General features: G+C 51.1%; 1 protein-coding gene and 1 long non-coding RNA gene across 2 annotated transcripts in view; one reads left to right on the top strand and one right to left on the bottom strand.

Annotated features, from left to right (window-relative positions):
- The window catches only part of FAM20A (FAM20A golgi associated secretory pathway pseudokinase), a 46,892-nt gene extending 32,969 nt beyond the window's left edge, over nucleotides 1–13,923 (bottom strand). The window contains exon 1 of the mRNA XM_031468950.2: nucleotides 12,862–13,923. Within this exon, the coding sequence (XP_031324810.2) occupies nucleotides 12,862–13,268 (407 nt within the window). The 5' untranslated portion in view covers nucleotides 13,269–13,923. The remainder of the gene's footprint in view (nucleotides 1–12,861) is intronic.
- On the top strand, nucleotides 1,800–8,204 carry LOC135323251 (uncharacterized). Its single transcript, XR_010384570.1, has 5 exons — nucleotides 1,800–2,152; nucleotides 4,004–4,741; nucleotides 4,847–5,794; nucleotides 6,604–6,760; nucleotides 7,130–8,204. It is a non-coding gene; the product is annotated as an uncharacterized LOC135323251 (long non-coding RNA).
- Nucleotides 13,924–14,176: the final 253 nt, after the last annotated feature.

The raw sequence follows: 14,176 nt of genomic DNA, 5'->3' as shown, positions 1-14,176 counted from the left end.
CATCTGAAGGAGGGACGGCTCTGACTGTAGGGTTAGGCTGGGGACACACATTTTCATGGTTCTCAGGCAAATTTCCTTGTGCCTTCCCCACAGATTAAATTCTTCCAGGTCCTTGGCCTGTGTGCTCATGCTAATTTGCCTGGTATAATTTTTCCATCTGATTTACACACTGAGAGGGTAATTGCAGATCTTGGCATCTTTTTCCTTCTCAGTGTAAGCAGTCACCCGTGGGGTAGGATAATTTATTGAGATATTAATGTGCTTTTCATTCTTGCGGAATCTTACCCACCCCCATTCTAAGGAGGTGGCCGGACTCTGCGTTTCCTTGTCTTCGAGGGTGCTGGTGACCCAGGACCAGGAAGACCCTTAGACAGGTTTCCCCACCCCTTCTCTGGCTTTTAAACATTTTTTATTTTTGAAGAGCCTCAGCTCAGTGAAGGGAGAGGCTAGCTGGTGGGGTGGGGGTTGGGGGCTGGACGGAGAGTAGGGAGTGTGGACACAAGACACACTTTGGGGAAGCGTGCAGATCCTCCAAGATTATGAAAGGAGAGCTGGCTTGGGTGGTGGGTCTGGCCTGTTTCCTGGAGGTGACCTGCGGTGGCGGGAAATGGCTCTGTGCTGTGCCCAGAAAGACACATTTCAGGCACCAGGAACCCCCCTTAGCAAACAATCCTGCGCTTCAACTTGGTGCAGAAATGACACTGCCACCCTTCTGCACAAGACCGGGTGACGGAACACGGACTCGAGGGTCTTCCTCAAATGCTCTGCCACCTAAGACCCTAAGGGCATTCCCCCGCCACCAGGGGGCTTGGAGTCCCATTTGACTCTAGAAAAAGAAACCATTGTTACATTTCTCTCACACTTGGCTTGTGGAGGAGAACCAGGCTCTGGAGAGTAATGGCTTGATCCTGAGACTCCTGCGGTTCAACACAACAAAGGTTTATTTCTCACACCTGCGACTAGTCTGATGAAGGTCACCAGGGATTCTGCTCCACCAAGTGACTCAGGGATCAGCTTGATGGACACACCAGGAGCCCAGCACGCGGCCTTCATAGTCAGCAGGGCCAGAAAAGAGAGGCACTGGAAGGTTGAGGACTGGGCTCCCAAATGCTTTGGCCAGGAAGTGATGTAAACCATTTGAACTGACCTACCATGGGCTGGAACTAGGCATGTGGTCCCACCTCACTGCAAAGGGGCCGGGACACACAGGGGGGGACATCTGGATTTTGGTGTCTCTGCCACAGCCTTTGTGGTGCTTACTTAATGGAGGATGCATCCTTTTATTTAGTACTATTAATGTTTGCATTTGGGTAGAGCTCATTGCAAATTTTTTGGGGGGGTACTTTCACTGTACTGTCTTGCTCCAGTCCCCTCAAGCCCAGTCTCCAGAGGAGGAAATGAAGGTCTGCACAGGGTAAGCAGCAACATAGTAAGTGCGAAAGGAGGAATGAACAGCCAGGGTTTCTCACCCGCGCCTTTTCTGCTCGTCCATAGAGGCTGCGGAGACAGTGATGCTTTGGCAAGGATTTATGTAGAATGCTGATGGCCGCTCCTTAAAGATCAGCGTGGTGGTTGGGGTGGTGGACGCACTGAACCTGCTTATCTGTCTCTCCATTGAGAAAGTAGTAACTGCACCAAGATTTTAGTGAGATTTAGCCAAGAATCAGCTGATTTCCCAACACGAACCCCTTTCTTTCTGGTTGAAATATAATCACTTCCTCCTCTTGGAGCTGGTTTCATGCTGTGTTGCAACTGACCGCTTGTGTTCACTCTGGGCTGAGCTGGGTCCCCAGCGCCATCCTGACCTCACAGAGTCACAGCCCTGGGTCTGCGGTGGCGGAAGACCCAGAGACAAGGCTTCTGAGCTGGCACGGACAGAATGAGAGGGGACCAGCACGAGAAGGGGCACAGCGGGGACCACGCCAGGTGTGGGAGCCACGTGGACCTCTGTCCTTGTGAACAAAAATCAGGTTGAAGAGGAACCAGTGACCCCAACTGGGTCTTTAGGTCTGAATAACAGCAGAGGAAACAGCCAGCCCTCACCTAGCACTTAAGGTGGCCCCAAGCCCTGTTTAAGCGCTTTGAAATTGTAACTCTGAGTCGCAGCAACTCCTGATAAGGCCAGTGCTATGGTTACTACCTCCATCTACAGGTAAGTGGACCCGATAAAGGCAGCGCAAGCGAATTGTCCAAGGCCGCACTGCTAAGAAGGGGCAGAGAGATTCTGCAATAATGTTTTTTTTCCCCCAACTATAAAAACAAAGAAAAATTTTTTTAGTATAAAAATAAAAAACAGGTCGATGGTGCATAAGGATGGATAGACTGGGCTATTTTGAAAGCTTTTGATGCTTATCGCCAACTTCCTCCCACAAAGACCACGGCGGTCTCTCATTCTACAGCAGCATGTTGGAAGCAATTCTTTGTTGCCTACCTCTGGGCCTTGAAGGGCTGGGACTTCAGAAGAACTGCCCACCAAGCCTCCTGCACTCAAATCGCATCTCAGATTTGTTTCCAGAACCTGATCTACGACATGAGGCAAAGTTAACGTCGAGGTTGAATCTCTGCCTTTGAAATCCAGTTTCTTGGGCAACCTAGCTTGTCTGAGCCTCAACCCTCATCAGAAGATGGGGATAGTAATAGTACCCCTCTTATGGGGTTGTTCTGAGGGTTAAATGAGATGGTGCGTGGAGTGGTCAGCCCTGTGCCTCGCGCAGAGTGAGGGCAGGTGTCAGCCCTCCTCAACGCACCCAATTCACCAGGGGCACGGCCGGAGGGAGAGGTCTCCAGTGAGCGGAGATCAGCCTGTTTAACCGGCCTCATAAATGCCTGGTGAGAAGAAGAGAAAAAGAAGAGGAGTACTCCTGTCAGGTCGCTGAGGAACGTTAGCTGCCTGGTTTTCCCTCAGAAGTGTGCGGTGTGTGTCTGTGTGTGTGTATGTGTGTGGGCGGGGTGTGTGTGTGTGTGAGTGTGTGTGTGTGTGTGCGGGGTGTGTGTGTGTGTGTGTGTGCGGGGTGTGTGTGTGTGTGTGTATGGGGGGGTATCATTTCTGAAGTAGGTAGACTCACTGCAGACCAGCCCGTTTCTGTGTTTCCTCCTTGTCTGCGAGCACCAGGTATCTGATGTCAGAGTGACTGCAGGGAGATCAATACACGGATTTTCTCTCTGGAAGCACCAGCCACGGCTAAGGCAAAGCAGGGCAGGGGCTGGGCGGGAAGCGTTGCTGTTTTTCCCTGGCGTCTGGGAACCACAAAAGCTGTTTCCTCTCCTCCTCCAGTTCCTCCTCCTCCTCCACCCAAGCAAGCATCAAACATTAATGAATAAAGCTGGCTATCGATGGGTTATCAAATAACCCAAATGTAACATAAAAGAGTAATCAGCTAGTGTTCCTTTACCTACTGGTGACTCAGTGCTGTGTGAACCAGGCGCCCTGCTCCGTGTGTTACACACTTGACCTCACTCTGCCCTCCTGATACCCCTTGGAGCAGGTTTTACAGCCCACTTTACAGAGCAGGAAACTGAGGCTGGAGGAAACGAGCCTCAGATGTCCCAACGCTTACATGGCAGAGTCAGGACTGAAACCCAGAACTGCCTCACTTCAGAGCCTCTGAAGTACTTCCATTCATTCATTGACCAAACATTTACTAAGCATCGGCTATGGACAAGCAGTATTTTAGGTATGGGGGTTACCTTGCCAAAGAAGCAAACACGCATCCATCTTTCTGTTTGTTTCTCGTGGCGGCCCTAACAAATGACCTCAGCCTTGGTGGCTTTACAGAAATGTATGCTCGGAGATCTGGAGTCCGTGAGTTTGAAATCGTGGTGTCAGCAAGGCTGTGCCCCTTCCGGGGGCTCCCAGGGAGTATCCATTCCTCGCTTCGTCCAGCTCTGGTGGCTGCTGGCGTTCCTCGGCTTGCGGCCCCCGACTCCAACCTCTGCCTTCTTGGTCACAATGTCCCCTCCTTTTCTGTCTGTGCCTAACCTCGCTTTGCTTTTCTCTTATAAGGACACTTGTCACCGGGTGTAAGGCCCACCCAGATAATCCAGCATGATCTCCTCAACTCAAGATTCTTAACCCAATGACATCTGCAGAGACATTTTTTCCAAGGAAGATCACGGTGATGTGTTCTGGGGATCGGGACGTGGCCATATCCATTCGATTCAATACATCATTAAAAAGCTTACAATCTCGCGAGGGTATACGCTAAGAATATTAACAAATAGGAAGGCACAAAGGTGCTAAGGGCCTTGATGGAAATAAAATGGGAGTTGGTAAAAGAGCGTTTGGGATCCGTTTAGGTTGGTGAGACAGGAAAGACCTCTCTGAGTGCACAGTTTTGCAAGCTGACCCGAAGGACAAGAAAGAGTCAGCTGATCACGTCCAGTGGGGCTCAGTGTTCTGGCCCAACTGCTTGTTTATTTATACCGTAATGAGTAAATATCATTTTGGGGTGACTTGGGCACAGCACCCCCTGCTGTGCCCAGGAGAGTGAGGAAGCATTTTCATACATGCAGATAAAGTGGTTTCAACATCACAAATTACAAGTAGCCTAAACAGACCGTTAGCTCTGTTACTGCCAAAAACATGGATGCAGATCAATTGCTATAAATCCAAGTGCATCGGTTTTGGCCGACCTCCCCAGACCTTTCAGTGGATTTACAGCTAATAACAGAAGAGAACGCCACCTCATTCAGTTACCTGGGGTGTACATTTTGCAAGGAGTTTAATCCGGAGGGGCCACGGGTGAGTTACACTGCTCAAATCTGGCATCCAATGGTTGCTTTATTGATAGCTTTTTAATACCTACGGTGGCATTTACTTGTCATCTATTGTAATATTTTTTTCCAGCCAAACATTTCGCAGTCACATTCCGCAGCATATGGCTTTGATGTATCGATTACCCCTCGGCTCGCCTGTCATAGCAGATCCCAAAGAATCGTCTGAGGAGAATCAGGCTGCCCTCGGCCCTTCGGCCCCTCTCTGGACAGAGGTCCGTGGCTTGAGTTCACTTGCCTGTCCTGTTTGACTCCACGACCTTCATAAAGAGCCTTTGTTCCTACCTCCAGGTTCAGCTAATTACCATATCTTTCTCCATCTTGAATGACGACCTTGATGATACGTTCCAGGCATCGCCAGGCGTTTCCTCCTAAACCCCCTGCCACTCTACGTCCACCAGAAGCTCTAGCAGGGAAAGCAAGATCTGTGATGTCAACCATAAAACACTCTTTTATGCCAATCCTTTGTGGAAATGGTAAAAACAATCTTTTTTAAAAAAACAAAAATAAAACGGTAACTACATGGCCTTTGTATTGATAATAAGACATGACTGTCGTGGGCTGCATGGTCCTCCCCCAAAAGATATGTCCCTGACCTCGTCTCTAAAACCCGTGAGTGTGACCTTATGGGGGAAAAAGAGTGTGTGCAGAGGAAAATAGAGCCCTCATCACTTGCACTCAATAGACTCCAATGACCCCAGTTATACAACCCCTGCAATGCAATGCTGGTTAGTAAGGGGCTTGAGCTGACCATGAAGTGGTCAATGGAACTTTCTTCAGGATCTCTGAGTGCTCAGAGGGGCAGAGAACACGTAAATGAGCGGCTGCCGGTTGTGCAGAATCATTAACTCAGAGAGAAGACACATGTGTGCAGATGACTACACTTTCCATACAGGATTTGTCACTATTCAGCCACTGAAGAAAATGCATCGGAAATATAAAAATCCCGTTTATACTGATGAAACTGAGACTCTGTGGGACACTTCAATTGGCCAGGAGAGACCACACAGACCCCATTTTGGTGAGCCCCATCAAAAATATTTACCCACGACCTACAGAGTTTGACCCAGGTGTGGACAGGTGAAGGCCAATATGATCTCTGAGAGCTGAACTTGACTTCCCAGGGCTGAACAGCTCTGATTTTCCTTCTGCTAGCAGAGCAGAGCTCTTTTCTAGACATTCTACCTCTCCCAAGTTTTCTAAAATCCCATCTCTTCCCAGGCCACCTTGGTTTTTTTGGGGGGGGGGAGGGGAAGAATTAAGTTTATTCATTTATTTAAATGGAGGCACTGGGGATTGAACCCGGGACCTCGTGCATGCTAAGCACGCCCTCTACCACCGAGCTCCCCGCTCCCCGCCCCAGGCCGCCTTGTTTTTTTTGTGGTTCAGCTTCTCAGTGCATGTGCCCCTTGTGCCAACAACTCCCTAAGTTTCTCTTTTACTTTCCATATTTTGCTGAACTTTATTTCAGGTTCTTGGCTTCTTAGGAACCACAGTCCTCCACTATTTACTATTCCCAGATTGATCTGGTTTATTACTAGAGAATCCAATAAAATAGGCCCTTTTCTGGTTCTTCACTTTGCCTCTTGCCCAAGCCAAATTACGCTGGCTGCCTCCAGTTACTGGCCCTCCAGGGTCAGCCTCCAGGGGTAGAGCGTCCTGGATGCTGGCATCGCCAAGGCACTCAAGCTCGGTTCTGTTCTGATTTCGCATTGCAGCCATGGGACATCCTGCCAAGTGACAGGCCATAAAAAGAACCAAGCCCCCCCTTTTTTTTCCATACTGTGGGTTTCATAAGGCATATACGTGTGTGCCTGCCCATAATAACAGGTACACAGATGCCATTACTCCGAGGAACTTCTGCTCCACTGAAGCTGTCTAGGATGGCATCCTCATTTGGCTTTTAGCCACGCGAAAGCCTCCGTCAGCAGAATCCACAGGCTCTCATCGGCCTCCAGTTTAATGAATAATCACAGGGAAAACACAGGTCAGCACCTTCCGAGGGGTGAGCAGGGGCTGCTTTGGCTAAGTCGGGGTCGCTCTGTGACTCTCCACTTCTCCCTAATGCATGGCTTCTTGGCTGTTCTTCCTTGGAAAGCTCAGGAAGCTGAGGAAATTGTCTCTTCTTGGCAAATGACATCTTCTCAAGTTTCCTCTGGGGCTTTTTTCTTTTTCCTTTTGAAATTGATTTTATTTACGCTACTGCAATAGCAGGAACGCCCGGGATCCAAATTTCAGAATGTCTTGGTGGGCTGGTTTCACCTTAGACCTTCACAGGGAGGGGTGGACAGGATACCGGTGGGATGATTTAAAAGTTAAGATTATTTATATTCAAGGCTTTTTTTTTTTTTCATAGGCGCCAACAGACCATCGGCTAACAGCCCCCAAATCCTGGTGTCGTCTGTTTTCAATTATTTGTCCCACAGATATTGACTCTGGCTCTCCCCAGTGGGAAACCACGGAACAGATGTATTCGTGTGACCACGTGCAAGCTGGGGTATTTTCATGCCAGGAGCAAGTGGCTCTTCATGCTGACATGAAGCTCCAGACAGCTGTTATGAAGCTGGTGGACAGTGCACAGTCATAACAACACGCTAGGACATGGAGAGGATGCGTCTGGTCAGGGAGGGACCAGGGTGAATGGAAATCGTCAGAAAAGCCTTTCCAGAAGAGGAAAAGCAGGGACCTGTGGACATCCAAGGATGCAGAACAGTGGAGCTGGCGCTTAGAGAGCATGGATTCTGGAGCCAGGCCCTCTGGGTACAAAGCCTGCCTGAGGTTTGTGCTAGCTGCCTGACGTTAGAAGGCAAGTTATAACAACCTTCTCGTCCCCCGTTTCCTCTATAAAATGAAGGAAGCAGCAATGCTGAACTTGTTTTCTATGCTGGGCAAAAATGACCACCAACCTGCTGGCTTTAAACAACACCCACTGATGAGCTCCCAGGGCTGTAGGTCAGAAACCCAGCTTAGTGTGACTGAATTCTCTGCACAGGCTTTACAAGGCAGAAAGGAGTTAAGTCATTGGCTCGGTTGAGTTCTTGTCTGGAGATGCTGGGGAGCCATCTGCTTCCATGCTCATTCTTGCGTTTGGCAGAATTTACTTCCTTGTGGCTGCAGGACCGAGGTTGCCGTTTCCTGGTTGGCTGTCAGCTGGGGGCCCATCTTAGTTCCTGAAGGTCACTCATGTCCCTCGTCACATGGTCTCCTCCATCTTCAAGTCAGCAATGGTACACCCAACCCTTGTCAGACTTTGAGTCTCCGACTTCCTCTTCTTTAACCAGCCAAAGAAAACCCTGTGCTTTTAAAGGGCTCAAGTGATTAGATCCGGCATACCCTGATAATCTCCCAAGGTCAACCAATCTTAGACTTTACTTACATCTATAAAATCCCTTCACTGCAGTTCCTAGATTAGCATTGGGTTGGACAATAAGGAGAAGCTGTGTGTACACCAGGGCCCTGCCTCTAGGAGGGCCGTCTTGGAATCCTGTCTACCACGCACACCTGCTTTTAGGGAAACTGTGAGGCCTGAGTTGGCCAGTGTATGTAAAGAACCTGGCACTTGCCCAGCGTCTTTTAGGTGGGAGGATTTGCATGCAGAGAATTAGAACCAGTTGAGTTCCCCGATGGATGAGAACTTGGTTGGGGTAAAAGGAAGGTGTTTGGGGTTGGGAACAATGAACATCCTCCCATTCTTGGCCGAGGGGCTTCATTTTGATGTAACTAGGAACAGGAAGTGCCTGTTGTCCTTGGATGAACAGCTCTGGTCTCCCCCGATTTAGATCTTTGCTGTGGTAATGGCAGTGAGGACTGGGCTTTGGAATGAGGGAGAAGGAACATGAAAACGGCCTTTGGATTAGCCCTCTCAGAAACCATCTGCTTGGAGCTTTTGACCCTGAGAAAAGTGGAGAGGTTTCCTCCAGCTACAAGTCCAGGGATTCAGAAACCACTGAAATAATAACTTCTCCTAAACCGGCCAAGCAAGGCTTTAATTGAGAGAAAAGAGAGATGGATGTCCGGATTCCCACTCCCTCTGCGAACCACACACAGGTTGTGGCTGAGGTCCTTCTTCCAACCCAGGGAAGTCATTTCCTTTCTTAGCCTGGCATCACTGGGGGAAGAATCAGACCAGGGGCCAAGGCCCTGTGGACTCTGGGAGAAAGACCAATAGCCAGCATCCATGAGCAAGAACCTGGACTTTTATCCCCTCTGCCAGTTGAACCCCCTGTTCCCAATATATCTGTGCTCCAAGCGATCTGGGGCCAGCCTGAGATAAGCAGGAAAGAGATAAAAAGGAGGGAATGAGAATAAAGAGATTTTACTTTTTGTTCCACAGATGCCACGGTGGGGAGATTTTCCTCCAAAAATTCCTCGATGAGACCATTCCCGTGTCCAGCTGAGTTCTTCTTCATCTCTCTGGCTCTCTCTCTCCATCTCTTATAACTGGCTCTTCTCAAAGCTTCCCCGGAAATAGGTGAGCCAATTTACTCCCCTTGAGCAACTGTCATTTTTGCAAAGCTGCACTGTCTCTTTGCTGTGATTTTTCCAAGAGAGACTCAGGGCCAGCCTTCCTTCGGTGACGGCAAGTAGGAAGGAGGAGAGGGAAAGACAGGAGCTCCCTATGCGGGGAAGATATAGCTCAGTGGTAGAGCACATGCTTAGCATCCATGAGGTTCTGGGTTCAATCCCCAGTATCTCCATTAAAAAATAAATAAATAAACCTAATTACCTTCCCCACCAAACAAAACAAACAAAAGACAGGAGCTTCCGATGGTGGGGAAAACACAGATCTACACACGCGTTTGCGTGCGCTTTTGAGAAATGCTGAGTCGGTCATTGCAGGAAAATATAACCTTCCTGACACTTGAAGATGTCTCAAGAAAGAAATGCAGAGAGTAGAGAACTCACATCTGTGTTGTAACTGCTTCATGACCTTGTTTGACCTTGACTGTCAGACCAGAGGGTTACAGAGGAACTGACTGACCAAAGATATGTGGGCACTCGGCCAGGCCAAGCAGACCAGTTTTGACATGTCAAAGGACAGATGTCCTCTAGCTTGGGCAGCCTCCGGGCAAGGAAGAAACTCAAAGTTCAGCCTCTAGATATAAGGGTAGCAGCATGTGAACTTGGGCTCCAGGTAAGCCCTGCCTTCCATCGTTACTGTGAAAGGTAAAGGCTTTGCCTGGCTTACTGGTTTAAGTCCTGAAATAGTGAAGACCCCATTCCCCTGGCTCCCTGGGCCCCCTCCTCTTCACTATCCAAGACAGGTGCCAAATGCGTCACCACGCCCGATGGAGGCTGGTGTTGGATCGCTTGGCTGTGATCGGTGGCTGACGACCCAAAAGAAACATTTTCCCCTGATTACATTTTTAGCTTGGATTGTGCCACACTTAGTTCCATCTCGAGGGGGAAAAGAGGGGAAGGGAGGGAAGAACAGCTGGTGGAGGGGGTCTGCAGGCAGCCTGAGCATTGGCACCAGGATAGCCCGCCCTCCTCACAATGTGTCTCTTGCATGGTTTCAACTTAACTAAATATTGACCTCCAATGAACAAATATTGATCGAGAACCTGAAACATTCAAAACAGTGTAGAAGCTCCATCTTCCACTGAAATCCAGAAGGAATGTGCTGGAGGGGGAGAAGACGGGCCATGTCGTCTCTCCGATTGGTAATGAGCTCAAGTTGTAGAAAGACACTTTCCGACTTCATACCGTTACTTATTAGTGTGGTGGCAAAAAAAAAAAAAAAAAAAAAAATCCGCTCACTCAGACTAATGGGCTCCTCTGGGCAAGTGGTGAGGAATGCTGATTTAGCTGTTTCATTACCTGCACTCCTCCTGGTGTGGCAGATGGTTTGCGGATACAATTATTTTGGATGGCAGCTAACGTTAAGCAATTATTGGCATGATAGCATCCACATATGTCTATAAATCCTTGGTTTTTAAACACTGGCTGGGTTGTGGCTACAAACAAGGTGCGGGGGTGGGGTCTTGCCTGTGCAAGAGAGAAATAATTAGCGAGGTCGTTCCCTGTTTCTCCCTTTGCTGTTCCTTCCAGTTGTCTGCACTGAAATCTGGAGACTTCGGTGGCCCTGCACATTGTGGCAGGTACTTTCACCTGTCCTCACATTGTCAGGACACTCTCTCACTTAAGGTAATGAGTGACCGTCTCTCATGGTGGGGCTCTGAGTGATTCAGACTCACCTTGGCTCTTGAGTCTTCCATATTCCGTTTTTAACCCTGATCTAAGCAACCAGCACATACTTATTAACATCCTCGCCTTGACCTTTATCATGCAGTTTAGGTGAAAGAAGGATGTTCTCTGCCTCTGAGGTTCCGTTCTAACACTCCTAAGTGCAGCCCCCCCACTCCTGTTGCAGCCCACAAACCTCACTTGAGACCCCAAGTATTCAAAGGAAGTAATGAGTAAATATCACAACCATCACATTCAACCAACCACACAAAACTACTCTGTTATATTTGAATACAGCAAGGTCACCAGCCCCCGTTGGCCAATCCTCTGTTAAATGACCAAGATCATTCCTCGTCAGTAAATGTGTTTTTCCGCCAGATAATGGTGTAGAAATCGAGCTCAAAATCGACTGTGGGGCAGATTGGTGAGAAAGATTTTTGTTTCTCTGCCAAAATAGTCCCTTCCACTTTCCTTAAGGACGAAAGTAACATAGGGAAGTTTATGGTCACAGAAATGTGTGACTATTGATCTACACTGACAAAAGCAAGTGACTTTTCCCACGGTCCCTCCTCAAATCCTCAACAGACTGTGTAGCTGATTTTCTAATGGCAAAATCTCCTCGTTCACTGATCCAGACTCCCACGTTACTGATGAAATAAAGGTAATATTGAAAATGATAGTGTCTGAGAAGCAAACTCAAACTGCCTTTTTATTGCATCCAATTAGCAGTAGAATCAAGAACCACTTTATTTCTAATATAAAATCATCAGCCGTAGAGTTGCAATTGAAATTCACCAAAGAAACTTCAGCCAATAACTCAATTTATTCTCTTTTCACTTTCTGAAGACTGTCTCCCCCCACCCCCCACCCCAGGTCATTCTCAGCACTGCAGAATAATGAGCAAACAAATGAGCAAACAGTTAAACTGGGCTAGGACTAAATTTCCAGCGAGATTTATGGTCTCCCTATCTTCCTTCCAGAGGGACTATAAAACCAGCCGATGACATTTCATTTGGAAATATCTTGTATTAAGAAAAGTGATGGGTGTGGTCCAAAAGCAGACTCTGGATGTGAGTGATCTTTAGGCAAATCTATACTTCAAAACAGTGGTAACTCAGATGAAGGCCTTCTGTCCTAGCGAGGGATCTCTGTACTGACCATTCCCCCTTCTCCAACACCGTCCCTCCCCTCCCTTATACAAAAAACATCCTTCTTAATATTATGCTAATGTTTGGTACTTTGTTCCTCTGTATTTTGCCTTGGATTTTAAAAATTCCCAGGTAGATTTTTTTTTTAACGTCCTCTGTGAAAGCATCAAGCCTCAGATCCAAGTCAGCCCAAATCGCCACGATAATACAACTGCCTTCAGGTTGTAACACTCACCAGAAAGGGACAAGTCACGTTTAAATAGCACAGAGTGGCGACCACGCACTTTCGGGAAACTGACGGTTTACCTTCCGCCCCGGGCTGACCTCTCGTGATCTCTGACCCCGGGGCAGAGGAATAAGTAGAGGGAAAGAGCTGGGCTTCAGGGAGCAGCCTCGGGTTCTGGAAGGCACCCCGGTCTAGAGGTAAGTGCTGGATTCGAACCAGCTCTCTGTTTGGGCACCTCGTTCTGGAAAACCGAAGTCGAGCAGCGGCTTTTCACGTCAGGACCAGGAGAGAGAGGGGGGAAACAGAAATGGGGCTCAGGAGGGGACACGGGGCTCGGGGGTGGGGCGGAGACCATTTCTTCCCTGTGCAGCCGCCTAGAAACTTTTCCTCCCGGAGGTCTGCTCAGTGAGCTCCGGCGTCCGCAGCCGCGGGCGGGGGCCGGGCGGGGCGCACGCTCGGAGCCCGGCGCGGGAGCCGGGGGGGTGGGGGTGGGGGCGCCTGGGGGAGCGCCGCCGGCGGGGTCCTCACCTGTTCCAGCGGGCCACCTTCCTCCGGTAATACCGCAGCGCCTCCTGGCTGGCCAGCAGTGAGTCTTCGGGCCCGAGGAGCGGCGGCTCCTCCGGGACGTTGTACAGCGGGTGGGCGAAGAGGGCCCGCAGCTTGGAGCCCGGGCCGCGGCGGCGGCCGCCGGCGTCCTGCTCAGCCCGGGGCCGGGCCCGGGAAAAGTTGTGCGCGGCCGGGTGCGGGGCCGAGGGGGCCGCGGCGGGGGCCGGGCCCGGGGAGGCGGCGCGGCCGGCGCACGGGCAGCCCGGCGGGCGCTCCCGGGGCCGCAGCTGGCGCTGCACCTGGGGCCAGAGGTGGAAGTAGAGGTCGGCGGAGAGCAGCGCGCCCAGCAGCAGCAGGGTCAGCAGGCGGTCCCGGCGCAGCCCGGGCATGGCCCCGCCGGGGCGCGCGGGCGTCTCTGAGGACCCGGGCGGCGCAGGAGTCCCGCGGGCTGGCGGGGGTCAGCGGGGCCGAAACGCCCACCGCGCGGGAAAGCCCCCCTCCGAGAGGTGTCGCCCTTGAACTTGGGTACCGGGTGCAGAGCTCCCGGGGGCTCGCGGTGTGGGCGGGTGTCCCTTCTCCGCGCCAAGTGGCCACCGAGGACGGTGTCCCCCGGGCCCCTGTTTCTCGCACCTTCTCTCCCCCGCGTCCGGCCGCCCGGGAGCCCGCGGCAGGTGGAGGATGGGGGCGCGGGTGTTGGCTGCCCTCCGCGGGCGGCCGGAGTGCAGGGAGCAGGCGGTGGCGCTCGCCTCCCGGAGGAGGAAGGCGGCTGCGGAGCCTGGGGCGTCTCTCCTGAGGATGCTGTCGCTCCGCGGCTGCGGCGACCGTTCCCGCGGCTCGTCCTGCGGGCGGCGGGGACGCCCGTGCCCCCGGCTTCTCCGGGCGAGCTGGTCTGCGAGCCCGACTCCTAGAGGCGGGGGTGACGCCGGGCCTTCCCCGCCGGGCCGGGCGCCCGCACCTCCGCCCACTCTCCGCTGGCACCTGCCTCTGGCGCAGCTCGCCTGCCAACTCCGATCCCTCTTCCGGCTCTGCCCTTCCACCTTGTCACCCAACCCACTTCTCACACCCTTCCCCCCTCGCCCCAGGCCTCCTACTTGCTCTGCTCAGGGCTCAGGCCAGAAACTTTGGGGGGACTCCAGAGGGGTGTGTGTGTGAGAGAGAGGGAGAGAGAGAGAGAGAGAGGGAGAGAGAGGGAGAGAAACCTTTGATTTCCATGTTTATTTTCTAGAAAAAAGACAACTCCCTGAAAACCTTTGTCCTGTAAGATTTGCCAGATGTGTGTGTGTGTGTTCTTTTCTGC

This window comes from Camelus dromedarius, chromosome 16 (assembly GCF_036321535.1).
Source record: "Camelus dromedarius isolate mCamDro1 chromosome 16, mCamDro1.pat, whole genome shotgun sequence".
In the NCBI taxonomy this organism is placed as follows: domain Eukaryota; kingdom Metazoa; phylum Chordata; class Mammalia; order Artiodactyla; family Camelidae; genus Camelus; species Camelus dromedarius.
This window is presented reverse-complemented; position numbering and strand designations above follow the sequence as displayed.